At 35.1% G+C, this 16,641-nt stretch overlaps 1 protein-coding gene and 1 long non-coding RNA gene across 2 annotated transcripts; both read left to right on the top strand.

The window, feature by feature from the left end:
• Positions 1–624: 624 nt before the first annotated feature.
• On the top strand, positions 625–1,839 carry LOC143711183 (uncharacterized). The gene is made up of 3 exons (XR_013194766.1): positions 625–949; positions 1,133–1,265; positions 1,676–1,839. It is a non-coding gene; the product is annotated as an uncharacterized LOC143711183 (long non-coding RNA).
• Positions 1,840–2,485: 646 nt separating this feature from the next.
• On the top strand, positions 2,486–8,857 carry LOC143711050 (interferon-induced very large GTPase 1-like). Its single transcript, XM_077202336.1, has 4 exons — positions 2,486–2,606; positions 5,311–6,952; positions 7,048–7,391; positions 7,446–8,857. The coding sequence occupies exons 1-4, from the start codon at positions 2,486–2,488 to the stop codon at positions 8,825–8,827; spliced, it is 3,489 nt and encodes a 1,162-aa protein (XP_077058451.1). The 3' UTR covers positions 8,828–8,857.
• The last annotated feature ends 7,784 nt before the right edge of the window (positions 8,858–16,641 follow it).

Here is a 16,641-nt window from a genome sequence, read left to right on the forward strand (position 1 = left end):
CAGAAAATTGCCAATTTTTTTCAATAAAATACATCAATCTTGACATTACCATTCTCTTGCACAAATTATAGGTCAGGGGCCGTATTCACAAAGAATTTTATCTTACCACTAGGAGTACTCCTAAATGGCACTAAAATATTTTAGCTAGGAGTTTTCTCTTAAAAGTTATTCACAACGCCTTTCAGACCTACTCTTAGTAAGGAAAATTGACAACTCCTAAACTAAGAGTGAGTCATCGTTGCTATGGATGACGTCAATTCTCATGCACGAGCTTCCTCGCAATGATCATGGTGATTGGTTGTTAGATGACAGGGCCATCATGCGGAACATAACACAGACGCAACAAATCATGGAATTACGATATCTTAAAATGTCTGTGTCCTACACAAAATAATAATAGTAATGTCATCGAAATGCATATATAATGACATGTTTGTGCAGGCCCCAGTGTAATTCTAAAAAGGCAGAGAGGGAGAGAAAAGTCGTGAATTAAATTAAATTAAGCCTAATTCCCTAATGAAAACCGGCACTTGCCTAATAATGAAAACAGCACTTGCATTAACACTTGCTTGGTTAATTGATATCCTATTAGCCTAAATAGACTACTTAAAGCAAGGAAAATGTTGCTCCTATTGAAGTAATGTAATAGTTGAATGACGGTGGATTATGAACTCGCCAAAACGGAAAAGAAAGCCAAACTGGATGCAGGATCAGTTACTGCTGCTGGCCCAGTTGGTGCTGAAAAAAAAAAACATAATAAAAGGGAAATTCGGCACTGGAATATCAAGCAAAACTAAGCGCGAGACATGGGAAAGGATATGTTTGCAGATCAATGCAGCATTCGCGCTTGTGTCGCGGACCCCGGACGACTGCGAGAAGCGGTGGTATGCGCTACAATCGCAGTCGAGGGTTGAGATTGCAGCCTTTAAACGGGCAAGCATGGCAACAGGTAGGCCTATACTATTAAATATATAATATCATTATTGTTTCATGTAATTCTAAAAACTTCCTGCTTGTCATGAATGTAATGAATTATGAAACAAATATCAAACAATATTCTTACATTAAAGTGTGTTTTTAAGTGTTATGGCAATGCTTTTGAGTTGGTGAAACTTTCCATGTATGTGTTAAGGAGGAGGATCAGCACCTAAGCCACTGAGCCACATTGCATCGGTGGTGTATAGTGTCATTGGGTCAGACACCAGCATAACAGGCCTTGAGGGTGCAACTGATCCGGCAATGCAACTGCTAATGGAAATAGAGGGGTAGGCTGTTTATGCAATGATTGCAATACTTGTACATTTTTGGTGATATTTAATGAAGGACATACAATATCATTATGTGCAAACCACCCACCAACACAAAAAAACTATTCACAAATTATAAGATGTTTTATCAGGCTACAATTTATGTTACAGGCCAAATGGAAGCCCAGGTCCTTCAGGTGCAAGTTATCTTCCTCTTCCTGCGCGTCTTCCACCCCTGACTCTTACTGCACCTCTTCCTCTTACTGCACCTCTTCCTCTTCCAGCTCCTCTTCCTCTTACTGCACCTCTTCCTCTTCCAGCTCCTCTTCCTCTTACTGCACCTCTTCCTCTTCCAGCTCCTCTTCCTCTTACTGCACCTCTTCCTCTTCCAGCTCCTCTTCCTCTTACTGCACCTCTTCCTCTTCCAGCTTCCTCTTCCACAATCCCATCACCTGCCTCTCCCTTCAGTCCTGCTGCTGGTGCAAGGCCATCACCCCTGGAAGAAAAAAAGATGAAAATGGAAATGCGTGTGTTAAAAAGGCAGAAAAGGGTCCTTGATGCAAAAGAGAGGCTAATACAATTAAAGTCTGAATATTACACTGTAAAGATTGCTAAAATGCAAAGGGAATAAACACACTTAAATTGAGCAAAAATGTGTCTTTACTCATTTGTGCATGTGATTATTTACCCAAAGTGTGTATGGACAAAGTGATCCCTGAATGCCAGTCCACATAGTTCCACTTCATCAACAAATTGGTTGTGTTCATTGTCATCATCATCATCATCATCATCATCGTCAAACTCATCACCATCTCCTGTCTGTGGTATGTTCCTTTGCCGGCATAGGTTGTGAAGAAGCGCACACACAGTGATCACTTTACTCGTCTTCTCTGGACTAAGGCGGATTTCACTATGTAAAACGTGGAAACGTCGCTTTAGTTGTCCAATCGCCCTTTCCACCACACTGCGTGTCTTCTTGTGTGCTCTGAAACATACATCAAGGAACAGTAAACATTATTGATTTAACCAACAACACCAAGAGCCACCACTATAATTTGTAATAAGCTTTGACATTGTGGTCATGCTATTGAATTATGGCACCTAAATAATATAGCCAACATGTACACTTACCTATTGTAATTTAACTGTGGTCCCACTTGTGGACGGAGGTAAGGTGTAAGGAGCCACGACTTACAGGGATAGCCACTGTCCCCCACCAAGTGACATCCAGCTGGCACATGACGTCTCTCAAACAGTTGCCTCAGACCACTCTCCATCAATATCCTCGAGTCATGAGTGGATCCGGGCCACTTTGCAACAACATCAAGAATTGTGAAGTTTGCATCGAACACAATCTGGGTATTGATGGAGTGGGTTTTCTTTCTATTCACAAACACGTCCTCATCCTGACGTGGTGCAATTATTTTAATATGTGTCCCGTCTATAGCACCGACCACTCCGGGCACACCGGCAATATCCATAAAGCTGGCTTTGTTTCTTTGGAGTTGGCGAATGTCCAAAGGAAAACTTATGAACTGGCGAATAATATGGGGTCTACAAAGTGCATTGATTGTTTGGTGGATGGATCTGCTTACCGATGGCTGGGATATCACTAGATCGTCGGCATTACATAATTTCATTTTTCCCGTTGCCAGGTAGCGAAGTGTTATCAAACATTTCAATTCGGCACTGATTGGGTTGTTGCGATTAGTTGGCGCTGTTATTGCATCCCTAACAAGATCCACAACAATCAGTATTCCCTCACGGTTAAGGCGGTATCTTTGTAATAACTCCGTGTCATTAAGTGTCTCCAACACACTGCGTCGCACGGCCATTTTAAGATCCTTTGAGAATAGGTCTTAGTGAGTTAGGAGTCCTCTCGACTTCTTTTAAGCTGTCCCAGACTTAGGTGCTACTTTTAGGGCTAAAATGCTTCGTGAATTACTCTTAGTGAAAAAAATGAGGAGTCCTAAAGTTAGGAGTGACACGCCCATTATTTTTAGGAGTTGCTCCTAAATTCGCCAGTTAGGAGCTACTTTTAGCCTTAAAATTCTTTGTGAATACGGCCCAAGTGCTATTAGCCTATGTAGTGTATTTAGGCTGCCGGTTAATACATTTTAGGCTTTTTCTTCAACCATTGCTTTGGTTTATTTTTTGGTTTATCTTTCCTGGCTTAGCAATCGGCATTATGATTCTGTGTTTCCACTCGGATAGAAGTTTCCACTGTTCCCATACTTTATTAAACAATCTTAGTATTATCTTTAAAGATGATTCTGATCATGTTTTTATCATCTCAACACAAATTTCATCTTTTCCAGGAGAAGTCTTTCTCACCCTCGATAGTGCTCTCTTCATTTCATACAATGTAAACTCAGCCTCTATCCACATGCCCTCTTTTCTTTAAGATTTTAAGGTTTTCTCTAACATATAGTTTCCTGTATCTTCTCATTTCCTTCTCTAAGGTTTCTGCTAATACTTCTGCTTTTCCCATTCTCTAACTGCTCATTTATTTTTATCTCTTAAAACAGGTATCTGTATCTCTGAATCCCCTCATCTTCCTAATCATCCCCATATATTGACTAATTTAAAGGAAACGTGTGCATGTTTTGTAAAGTAACTTTTGTTGCCATTTTATGAGTGTAAAATATTATGAATGTACAGATGTTAACTGAAGAATATCTTTAGCTCTCAGTTTATTGTGATGTCTGCCTTCAAGATGAAGTCTGTGAAATAGATTCATTTTTTTAGTCAACACTTCCTGTTGTAGGTGTTGATCTGTAGTGATTTCTGATGTTCCACAGTGCTTGTTTTCTGCCTGCTGAAGAAATAAACATTTCATTTACTTTGATTATTTTGTTTTTGTCTTAATTAAATATCACTCTAGTCTTAACTTTACATTTTTCAGTTGATAGCATTTCAGGGATATCACTTTTAACCTGTTAACCATCAGTCCCACTTTTTAGCCTCCAAATAACAGAGAACTTTCTTTGAACTTTGGTTAACATTCTGGAAAGTTTATCTCAAATTATGAGCAAACGTTCTTCCAGTAACATTAATAGAACATTCATTCAAAAGTTATCTGGTCATTAATAATGTTCTCCAAAAGTTAACACAAAAACATTATTTATAAATTGTTTTATAGATTTAAAAAAAAAAAAATTTTATGTCCTCATAATGTTGGTAGAACATCCTTTAAAAATGAGAATGACAGCTAACTTCAAATGAATACGATTGTGTTTGACGTTTTAAAATTCTTGGAACATGGGACAGTTTTGTAGCTTGTCCCATAATTGTTATTCCTAATGTAGAACTAGGGCTGGGCGATATGGCAAAAAAACAAAAACAAATCCGATTTACGATTAAAATTTTATTAAGAATTTACTAAGAATTTCATTAAGTTTAGTGACAACACAATGTTTACATGGTACAATGGCTGGTATGCTACTGTTTTTATTATTGCTTAACACAAATTTCACAATTTCAATTCAAATCTTGTGATTTGATTCTGATCTTGATTCAGTATCGTTTCCTTTGGATAAATATTAGGTAGGCTACAGTAGATACGTTAATGTGTAATGTAAATTTTTCAAAAAAAAAAAAAAAAAAATCTCACCTAATTCTGTAAACATACAGAGCCCTGTCAGCTGGTAGCCAATATTATTATTAAAGTTTAAAAATAACATTTCAAATTAAACTATGCGTTTTTTATAATAACAACGTTATAATATTTTAATGATATAGGTAAAAATATAATAAATATGTAATATAGTTATATTTAGCAGGATAATCCTCTCTATAGCAATATTTTAAGTCTAACTAACATGCTATGGTTAAATGACTTTCCTGAGGTAAATGTAACATTACGTGACATATTGTTCCACAGCTGTTATATGGACCTCTTTCCGCGGTTAAAAAACACTGATAGATCGATTTTATTACATTTCGGTAAGTTGAACTGTATCTTTCAAACTACCCATATTCGTGTTTATTTACTATTAACTAGTAGGCTACTAAAGAGTAACAGATGATCAGTTCACATGCTGTTTGAACTGAGATCTGTCAGTGATCTGTCACGTCACATTTACAAGCACCAAAAGGTGTTTATTGTTTAAATTTTGTTTAAAAACAGAGTTTATGAAGTTCTTCATTAAAGAAATGAACACGGATACTGGAGATAAAATGTATTTCCTTAAATGGCTAGGAATACGCCTGGATGAACATATCTCAGCTGACTTTTCTGTTCTTCATAGCAAATATGATGAAATATGGTCAATGGTCTTAAAACTAAAAGAGAAACATGAACCAGAAAAACTGACAGCTAAACAAGCAGAACTTGAGAGATTATCTGAGGATCTTCAAGCTGCAGCCTTTGGTTTGGAGCACATCATGAGGGAGATCGGTCAGATCTATGAATCATGTTCATCTGTGAATAAAAACAAGAAAGACCTGCAGTTTGACTTCTCTTCTCTCCCGAGTCTTGCAGCAGAGATGATGATCTCTGGATTTCCACTGGAGCTGATGGATGGAGATGCTGCTCATGTTCCTGTGATCTGGATCTCTGCTGTTCTAGATAAACTCATCCAGAAACTGGGAGACCAGAGAGTCTTTGTGCTGTCAGTTTTAGGGATTCAGAGCTCTGGGAAATCCACCATGCTGAATGCCATGTTTGGACTCCAGTTTGCCGTCAGTGCTGGCAGGTGCACCAGAGGAGCTTTCATGCAGCTGGTCAGAGTCTCAGACGACATGAAAACACAGATGAACTTTGACTATATTCTGGCTGTTGATACTGAGGGTCTTCATGCTCTGGAACTGACTGGAAGTTCAACCAGACATCATGACAATGAATTGGCCACATTTGTTGTTGGTCTTGCTAATTTGACCTTGATCAATATCTTTGGAGAAAACCCATCTGAGATGCAGGACATTCTTCAGATTGTTGTTCAGGCCTTCCTGAGGATGAAGAAGGTCAGAATGAATCCCAGCTGTGTGTTTGTGCATCAAAACGTCACAGACGTCACAGCTGGAGAGAAAAACATGGAGGGGAGGAGACGACTGCTGGAGACACTGGATGAGATGACAAAACTCACTGCTAAAGATGAAGTTTATAATGCAGAATGTTTCATTGATGTCATTAGATTTGATTTTCAGAATGATGTAAAGTATTTTGCTCAGCTCTGGGAGGGAAGCCCACCGATGGCACCACCAAACCCAAAATACTGTGAAAATATTCAAGAACTGAAGAAAACTATACTTTCACATGCTTCAAGATCAGATGGATTGATGCTGAGACATCTAAAACATCATATTAAAGATTTCTGGGAGGCTTTACTAAATGAACGATTCATCTTCAGCTTTCAAAATTCCCTTGATATTTCAACCTACAGGAAACTGGAGACTGAATACAGCAAGTGGTCCTGGAGTCTTCGCAGTGCCATGATGGAAACTGAGAACAAACTACACATCCAAATAGAAAATGAAGCAATTCATGAGGTTGAGGAAACTGATCTTCAAACAGAACTGAAAAAGACAAGTGAAGAAGTTGAAAGATCAATGTCAGAATTCTTTGACAAAGACAAAGACAAAGATATAGTTATTCAGTGGAAAACATCATTCGATATCAAAATCAAAGATGTCCAAGAAACTATTGTGAGGGAAACAAAAAGGAAGTTAAATGAGATTCTTCAGCAGCGAGACCTGAGGAAAAAGTCTGATGATCATGAAAACATTCTCTATGAAAAGAGAAAAGAACTTGCCTTAAAGCTCAAAGATACACAAATGATGAAGAAACACAGAAGATAATGATTGATGCTCAGAGACCAGATCATGAAAACACTCTCTATGAAAAGAGCAAAGAACTTGCCATAAAATGCAAAGACAAAACAAATGATGAAGAAACACTGAAGAAAGAGTTTGAATTGTTTTGGGAACAGAGTGTGAATTGGATTGTCTCAGACACTCCTTCAATCAAAGACATTGACATAATGAGAGATGTGAAAGAGATCCTCAGTGACGTCTATGAAAGTGCTCCTGTAGACCACATTAAAGAGAACAGTGAGTACACCAAGATTTTCACTGTGTCGAGTTATTGTGAATATGTAATTTTCAAAAAGTCCACAAAAAAGACGGTTACAGAGGCGGTAAAGGGTGCTTACAGAAAAGTAAAAAAAGCATTTGGATACAGTCGAACTCTGTCTCCAGAGAAGGAAGCTGAAATCAAGTCATTAATCACAGATGTTGAACAGCAGACAGACAAGATGATACAGTCATTTAACACTTCAAATAATGGCTACAAAATCAGTTACATCCAACAACTCATAGATTACATCAAGAATAGAGTAACAGAACATGAGGAAGGACAAGTGAAATATGTGTTCAAGAAGCAATTCTTTATGGATTTGGTTTATTCTCTCTGTAAGAGAGCGAACAAGATGATCACTGACCAACACACACTTTTCAGAGAATCAATATATGTTAAGAAGAGAGAAGAATATTACAGTATTTTCCAGAACTTCTGTCATGGAGCAACATCTGCTGCCATTTTTGGAGAGATCATCTGTCAGAAACTTAAAGATCCCATTGAGCAGAGTCTCTACAAGAAGACTGCCAGACATCTGACATATGAATTAATGAAAAACTGTGAATCACTGAATGGAAACAGATCAAATCTGGATAAACACATCCTGAAGACACTGGCAGAAGAGGAGGATTTTGAAAAATACATGAACTATGTTGATAATCCCAGAGATCACTTCAAGAGATTCATCAGAGATGAAGTCAGTCGATACATCACCGATAAGTTCAGTGTCAGTGTTTTACCCAAGATGAAGGAGAACATTGAACTCCTGCAGCAGAAGATCATGAAAGCAGCACATGAATCTACTGAACATGTTCAAGTGAACAGAGGAGATGTTGGATTGTGGTTGAAGAGTTTCACACAGCAGCTCTCAGATGTGCTGATCTTCTCTGAAAAAGACATCAGTGGAGTTAAACATGATGATGTTGATGATTTCAGCTTTCTAGAAGATGTTATAAGAAAAGAGCTTCCTGCTGTAATGTCTGACATAAGCAGTAGATTCAACAAAAAGAAATTTCCAGTAAATCTGGACTATAGGTTCAGACCAGATGAGCTTCTGATTGATCACTTCTGTCAGTGCTGTTGGATTCAGTGTCCGTTCTGTGGAGCCGTCTGCACTAACACCATAGAAAACCATCATGGAGATCACAGTGTTTCTTTCCACCGCAATATTGGACTTAATAGAATATATTACAGGAATATATCTAACTTGTCTATCCATATTTGCACATCAGCAGTAGCAAGCAAGACTCTATATTTTCACCCCAATGACTCAGATGATACAGTCCTGTATAGAGATTATAGAAGTGCAGGAGGAGTTTATGCAGACTGGAGCATCACCCCTGATCTCTCTGAGCAGCCGTACTGGAAGTGGTTTGTGTGCAGATTCCAGAAAGATTTTGAAAAACAATACAATAAAACATTTGAGGAGAGTAGTAAGATAACAGATGAATGGAGAAAATACTCTAAACAGGAAGCCATTGAGAGTTTGGATAAATACATGTAATGGAGATGAAAAAGAATGAGACTCCAGATTCTCCTCAGATCACAGTCAGAAATTAGTTTTTATTATGTAAATCAGTGAAAGTTTGAACTCATCTACACCTCACAGAGAATTATGATTACACTGGAAACAAGGGTTTTTAAAAAAAAACTGCCAAAAACTGCCAACCAAAAGTAAAAATTAAGTGTAATTTATGTCCACATCGGCAGAGAACCCTCCAAGTTTTGTTTATATGTTAATTGATCTGAAATACTTCTCTTAACAGAGAGCCATGTCAACGTTGAATACTTCTGGAGTAAAAGGTTTAACTTGTATTTTCCATCTGCTCATGTTAAAAAAGCTGGACTTCAGGAAGGACAGAACAAACTGATTGAACTCATTATTTTTGATATCTGTGATTGATGAATGCTTATTTGATGTCATAAAAGAAACATGGGGTTAAAATAGAGAATATCTTCTGAGAAACAAGTGAGAACAATTCAATATATATTACCACCATTGTCTGGACCGGATGTAGACCTCCTGAACTGTTTCTTTAATGTTCATTCACTGATTAAACATTTTGTCTTTAAAAACATTTTGTCTTCAAGTTGTTGACCTGTATCAATACAGTCTGTATAGATCTGTCTGTATCTATAAAATACAACACAATTACAATACAGTTTTTTTAATGTGGCATACAATTATGTAATACATTTGTCTAAAATTCAAATTTAGAAAATTCACATTCATTTTTTTAACTCCATAGATCAGAAGACGTTTGCAAAGAATGTTGTCTTTAAACCTTTAACTGTAATTCAATAATGCTTTGGAATATAGACCTATGGTTGGTCCTGTTTTAAAGGAGAGATTTGCCAGATTATTGTAGAAGTGAAATAAATTATGAAAGTTATATAGGTTTGAGTTTATAAAAATGTACAATGTAAAAATACAATTATTTATATTTCATATAAAATATATATATTACAAAATATATTTTACTCTAAAGCTGCAAGAAAATGAAAACCAAAAATCTGAACAAGTTGTGTTCTAAATTTTAGGTTGATATCTCAAAAAAATGAGCTTTCAGTAATATTGTATTTGGGCGTAATACCAAACTTTTTCACTAGATGGACAGCCAAGCTTCTTTACTGACCATATACGGGCGCCTCCATTTTCATATGTTTTGAGTGATCTGAACCATGTATTTCCATAATTTCCATAAGATTTATGAAGTAGACATCCTATTCAGAAGTAGTATGGGTGGTTTGGCAGTATTTGATTTGAATTCAACCTTTAATAAATACCGTGACGCATTGCTGCCACATACATATTATTTTTCCCCCTCAATTATGTCTACATAACTACAATGCGTTCTTTAATTCCCGGTCTTGAAATGAATACAAACCTTAACATAACGGACAGTGTTCAGACCAAACACAGTAAATAATCATACTAATAAAGTATATGTACAACAAAACTGCTGAGCTCAGAATATAAACTCAACGCGTTTAATTACACGTTAAGCAAATTGCCGAATACACTCAAATGAGATCGACTCAGACGTCAATAAATGGACGCGCAAATTATAATCACTAATACAAAATAAAACAAATGTATTTTATACACAAACATGTCTCTATTTGTACAAATTGCTGCACATCCGTTGAATTCTGAATTTTGCACACATAATTGAAAGCAATTTGTTTGTGGATATAGTAGCCTAATAAAAACATACATTTATCAAGTTAACGGATAATTGTGCGTGCATTTATTAATCAATATGATACTAAAATCATAATAAAGTATACTACAAAAATCAGATAAGCCCAGAATATGAACGCAAAGCGTTTAATTTGACGTTAAGCATTTTCCTCCCATAGAAACTCATTATAAGAGCGCTAAATGTAGCTTAATGCATATTACAATGTCCCCTTATTATGTCGAAATGACGAGATATTTATGTCGAAATAATGAGATATTTATGTCGTTAAAACTAGATATGTCGTTAAAACGACATATTATGTCGTTATAACAAGATATTTATGTCGTTAAAACGAGATATTTATGTCGTTAAAACGAGATATTATGTCGTTAAAACGAGATATGTCATTAAAACGAGAAAATATGTCGTTTTAACGACATAAGATCTCGTTATTACGACATAATTGAGTGGAAAAAATAATATGTAGTGGCAGCAATGCGTCACCGTAAATAAATGCATAAAAAGAGCAAATATGTACAGTATAGCTTGCAGCATCATCACAAATCGAGAATCCATAAAATTTTTCTTTATATTTAAAACATTTTCAGACCTTTTTTTTTTCTCCATAAAATGTAATTGGTGTTATCTTTTGAACTCTTGGCAAGAAAAAAAACTGAGGTTTCTACCAATCTTTCATGATTTTTCATATTTATTTTAAAGCCTCTTCCCTTAACCCCAGTCCGAGGGTGACAGTCCAAATTAAAATCCCAGACAGAGTAATCCAGAAATCAGGCAAGGTCGAAACACAAGTAGGCAAGCACAGAAATGTTAGCCAGGATTAAAGGGCATACGCACTGAGGGTACGTTTACACAACAATAATGTACTAAAACGTGAAAAAAAAAACCTTCTGTGTACAGATGACAGCATTATTAAAACTATCCCCCATTCACACTGATACTCAAAAACACCAGAAAATGCTGTCTTTATGAATGTCAGGCCAGTAGTTAGCAGAGACAGAATACATTTCATAAACTTGCACTCTGAATCAGTTTTCAAAATTTTGCATTTTCATGCCCCTAAAACGCTATTGTCATGTAAATGATAAATTAATTGAAAGAGTTGTCGTGTAAACGGCCCCTTAGTCTGCTGTTCTCAATACTTTAATAAGTCTACTAATTGGTATGGTGAGGAACAGGTGCGTCAACACTCGGGACAGTGAGGTCTCTGATGTTGCCCAAAGGGACCCCTGGGGTACGTGATGTGACGGAGGGGGTGTGCGGACAAAATGCTAAGATTTCTGTTCATCTAATTCTACCCCACCTTAAAATAACACTAAAACAGTGCATGTATTTCTAACAGGTAAAATACTGCCTCTAGTGTAAAAACAGGAAAATGGTAAAAGGTCAAACACACGACATCCAATCAAGTTATTACCTCATCTTTTGCGGTCGAAGCTGACTGCATCCACACAAACAGTGTGCATATGATGGTGTGCAGAGTCTGCTGCCTTGACGAGAGACACTACAGGCAAAAACAGTGTGTCAATTTTGAGATTTTGGCTTTTCATAAAGTGTTTTTTCAGACTAGTGGAAAGAAAACATATTCAGCATATACTTTTAACTGTATCTTTTAGTGCACTTTATCTATTTGCGTCTGTTGATTTCAAATACAGTACTGTATATATCTTTGGAGGTAGTTTTCTCAAAATGAGTTTCCCTCTACACTGAGCCAGAAATCTTCACTTCAGTAACACTTACATTCACCAAACTTTACAGTTTTATTCTTATCTATATTCTAAATGTTTTTACAGAGGGGTTTGTTCATCTGTAATTTTCCTAATTTTATACAACATTTTATTCCTAAACATTTTTTAATTTATTTTTGGCTGTTGACAGTATTTTCTGATTTGTTGAGTGATATAGAGATATCCAAAATCCCCTCTGTAAAAACCTTTGACTCTATACCAAAAAAATAAATTATGAACCTGACTTCATCCAATGTTCAGATTTTTGTTCTACAAATGTATGCAAATTAGTGCATATTTAATTAGATAATGTATCATTTGCATATTTAAACATAAGAGAAAACTTGTTATAATTTTTTTTTTAGCAATTATTAATGTAATCAATCAACTGGTGAAGTTTGGTGATATTAGATTTAGTTTTTTTTTACTCTTTTCACCTGGGGGTGTCTTGCCTTCACAGTACATTACTGCCGTTCTCAACAATGAACCTGTAAAAGTGGGGATTTAGCACTTACCCAGATAGCACAAGTCTATTTGATGTGATATTTACATCTGGAAGACGTATTTTTAAGAGTGTTTGCTCATCTGCAATACGTCTATAGGACGTTTCCTGTCAGATGTGAAATAGACGTTTAGAAGATGTCAGTTTAACATGCATTCTAAATCATTACATCTTAAAGACATCTTCTAAACGTCTATTTGACATCTGACAGGAAACGTCCTATAGACGTATTGCAGATGAGCAAACACTCTTAAAAATACGTCTTCCAGATGTAAATATCACATCAAATAGACTTGTGCTATCTGGGTACTAGCGTGGAGAACAAATATAGACACAGATTGTGTAAATATCTACTATAGAAGACTCAAACTCTCCTCAATAAAGAGTCATGTCCTGTGTGAGTTCTTGTTTTAATGTTGATAATGTATTATACTGTATGAGCAATAATTAAATTTTTTTCCTGAATATTCACATAATTGCAAATGTGAAATTATTTCACAGTAATTTCAGTATTGTTTGATCTATTTTGCAGTTTTCATGAGAACTATGCCCCGTTTCGAACTAGCTGCCAGTGAGAAAGTGACAATCTTATTTTTGTTATTTGAGATTCAATTTTAGCCATTTTATCTTCTTTTATAGTAAAATTGACTAAGATTAATATGGAAAAAAAAATTTGTCAAAAAACAATTATGACTGATTGCTACATTGAGATCACATAACATAATCAAGTTTAATGACGCTGATTTCAGTGTGACTGTGCAGGCTATGTGTAACAATACCTTACTAATATGACAATATATCTCAGCAAAGTATAAATAATTGATATATTTATTCCCAGTTTAAGTAACAGAATTGGGCATTTTTAATGGACACAGAAAGTGTTGATATCTATGCATGATTTTAAAGCAAGTTCTGGCCAAATACATTTTGTCGTAAAATGGGCGTCATATGGTGTGACACTGCAATCTATATTTTGAGCTGGGAATGATTCGGACATCATTATGAAGAAGAGGTCCACACTCTCCAGGAAGTTGCAGTGTCATCTCTGGAGTGGGGTTGAAGGTCAAGAGGTGAGTTATGACTTTTTCATTTTTAAATAAAAAGCTCTGTATCTGATATCCTCACTAGTGGTCAATGTTTTGTGACTTATGGTGTGACATTATTTACATCAAAATTATCATTATTTATTTTATTTTTTTTTTACAAATTTTACTTATTAATTCTTAGAAATTTACATGCTAAGCATAAGCTAGATGTTTTTAGTTAACCAAGAGATTAGCTCAACTGAACAAAACATCATATGGTGTGACTGTATCATATGGTGTGACCGTTTTTCCTAGTCACACTATATGATATATTTGTCACACAATATTACACACATATTTTTTAATGATAAATAAATATTCAAAACATATTAAATGAATTTAATGGTGAATATTAAATTACCCATACAACTAATGTATTCCTTTTCTTTTTTATACTTAATTTAATCATGTTTCACAATGTTTGCAATGCTTTGCATATTAAAAGATGCAATTTTGCGTCTGTCAGGCAGAAATGTCAAGTGAAGAGAGGACACAAAATGCGAGGAGAGAGGAGTTCCTGAGGGAAAAGAGGGAAAAGTGAAGAGATCATGCCAGTTCACACAGAACAGACTCCTTCTATAGGGATTGAATCTGATCTAAAGTATTAACAGTCGATACTATCGCAACTGTTCATATCCAGATTTGTGTCAGATTTGATATCCGATTGGAGCAAAGATCTTTTACAGTTAAGGTTGGTAGTTGTTTTTCTTATCCAGCACCAGTGGCGTTCCACAAGGGTCCATTTTGGGCCCTGTCTGGTTTTCATTATATATGCTTCCCTGGGAGTGAATTTTTTTTATTATTTTTTTTAAATATGGTATTTCTTACCATCTATTTGCCTTTAACCTCATAAATTTCAGAAGGTCAAAAACACTTGTTCACACTGTCAGTCCAAATCCGATCCCCTGAGTATTGTCTTAATTTACATTCCCTTCACCTCCTCTTCCCAGATCTCTACTCTCCACATGTTGAAAGCACCTGCAATTCACCCAAAAAATCTATATGGTTTGATGTGAACAATTATACAACTCTATACATATTTGATATAATTTGAAATGTCTCCAACATTTGACTAATTGTAGATTGATAATATTTTTACTGTTTAACAATTGTTGTTACAACACACACTCTCTTCAAATTTTAAAATGTTCATGTTGAATGTTCTTGACGTGAGATGGTTGATTTACTCATATTTCTGAGTTTCTTAAATAACATTTAAAACGTTTTAAAACGATGTTAGCATGATTGATGATTTTAATTCTTATTAATGTTAACTGAATTGAAGTACTTGAATGTTGAATGCATATAAAATACTTTTTTGCATTGACAAATTGTGGTGTGCTGCAGTTCATCATATAGTGTGACACTATACCATTTGGTGTGACATTCAGAATTGTGACAATAAAAATATTTTTAGTTATAAATCATGAAAAGTTAATGGAACACAAGAGAAACAGTATCAGCAAGAGTCACAAGCATTTTGATAGATTTACAACAGGGTTTAACATAATTAATCTAAAATATCTGGAAAGGCTGAGGAGAGATGTCTTACTTTGCATGATGATTTATAAAAATAATACAAAATCTAACGAATCTGCACAAAATGTGTCTTAATATAGTAATGATAAAGATTTATGGAGAGGTTACAGTACTTGTGGGGAAAGTATATCCCATTTTCATTTTATATAGAATAACTTTTATGACATTTCACACCATATGACAATTTTAGACACCAATGCAACAAATTGGTGAATGAATCCAATTCCCAATACAAAATCTAAAAGACCACATATATTTTTGGAAATTCAAAATTCAGTACAACACAACTCAATATTTTTTAAACCTAATATTTGAATAAAAAAAAAAACTTTTATCAGGCTCCCAATTTATGTACATTTCGCATCAGGCTCGTTCAAGTCCTTTGGTGGTAAACACGCATACACATACTATCAGCAACTCACTCTTTTTTAAGTCGGACATTACTGAAACGCTGACTTTCAACTCATTAAGAACTGGTTCTTTGCTTGAGTAACTGGTCTAGTAACTTGAAAGAGCCACTAATGTAGAACTTGTTAATTTCCAGTTATGTCTCAAGCTCGTGGCAGGTACACTGGTTCGACTTTGTGTTGTTGATACAGTGATGACTTCTTCAAATGTCAATCAAAAGAAAAACAATCATCGAGTCTCATGAAGAAATATAATCACAATTGGAAACCTAATGTTAGGAATATTAAATTGTTTTAGTAACATCATGAAGTAAAATGTCCACTTATAATTTTCAGTCTCAAGACCTTCTTCTGCAAATATTTTTCAATAATTCAAAAATAGCACAGAAACAAAGATCTTTGGGTTTATAAATGTTTAATTCGATACCAAAATTTCACTAGTCTGTACCAACACCAGCAAAATGTCATTATTCTTGGTACCAATTTTGGTACCATAGCAAAATCTATTGGAACTATTTAACTATTTTAAAATAAAAAATATTAAATAAATGAGTAATTATTAATGATAATAATAATTAAATGTAAATAATACATTAAAACAGCTAGTAGCCTTGAATATTTTTTTTAGTTAAGTTAACATTTCTTTAAAAAGGTCAAGTAAAAAGTTAGTAAGAAAAAAAAAGAAACATAAAACAAAGATTACATAAAACAAGTGGCAAGTCTGTAATTCTGTATTCACACTCCAAGACTCAATGTCTATTTTGACATTCAGTATCAAATTATTTTTTCCCCTGCCCATTGCTATGGTTATCACTATGTCAGTCATTGCAGGATTCAATCCTACACTTAAATACG

The sequence above is a fragment of the Siphateles boraxobius genome, unplaced genomic scaffold, assembly GCF_051911475.1.
Source record: "Siphateles boraxobius isolate OS27281-9 unplaced genomic scaffold, OSU_SipBor_1 49, whole genome shotgun sequence".
NCBI classification, from domain to species: domain Eukaryota; kingdom Metazoa; phylum Chordata; class Actinopteri; order Cypriniformes; family Leuciscidae; genus Siphateles; species Siphateles boraxobius.

Coding starts and splice junctions, on each gene's coding strand:
- LOC143711050 (XM_077202336.1), top strand. CDS start 2,486: ATGACGTCTCTCAAACAGTTGCCTCAGACCACTCTCCATCAATATCCT. Junction 2,607..5,310: donor TTGCATCGAACACAATCTGG/GTATTGATGGAG, acceptor GAGATCTGTCAG/TGATCTGTCACGTCACATTT. Junction 7,392..7,445: donor GGTTACAGAGGCGGTAAAGG/GTGCTTACAGAA, acceptor CTCTGTCTCCAG/AGAAGGAAGCTGAAATCAAG.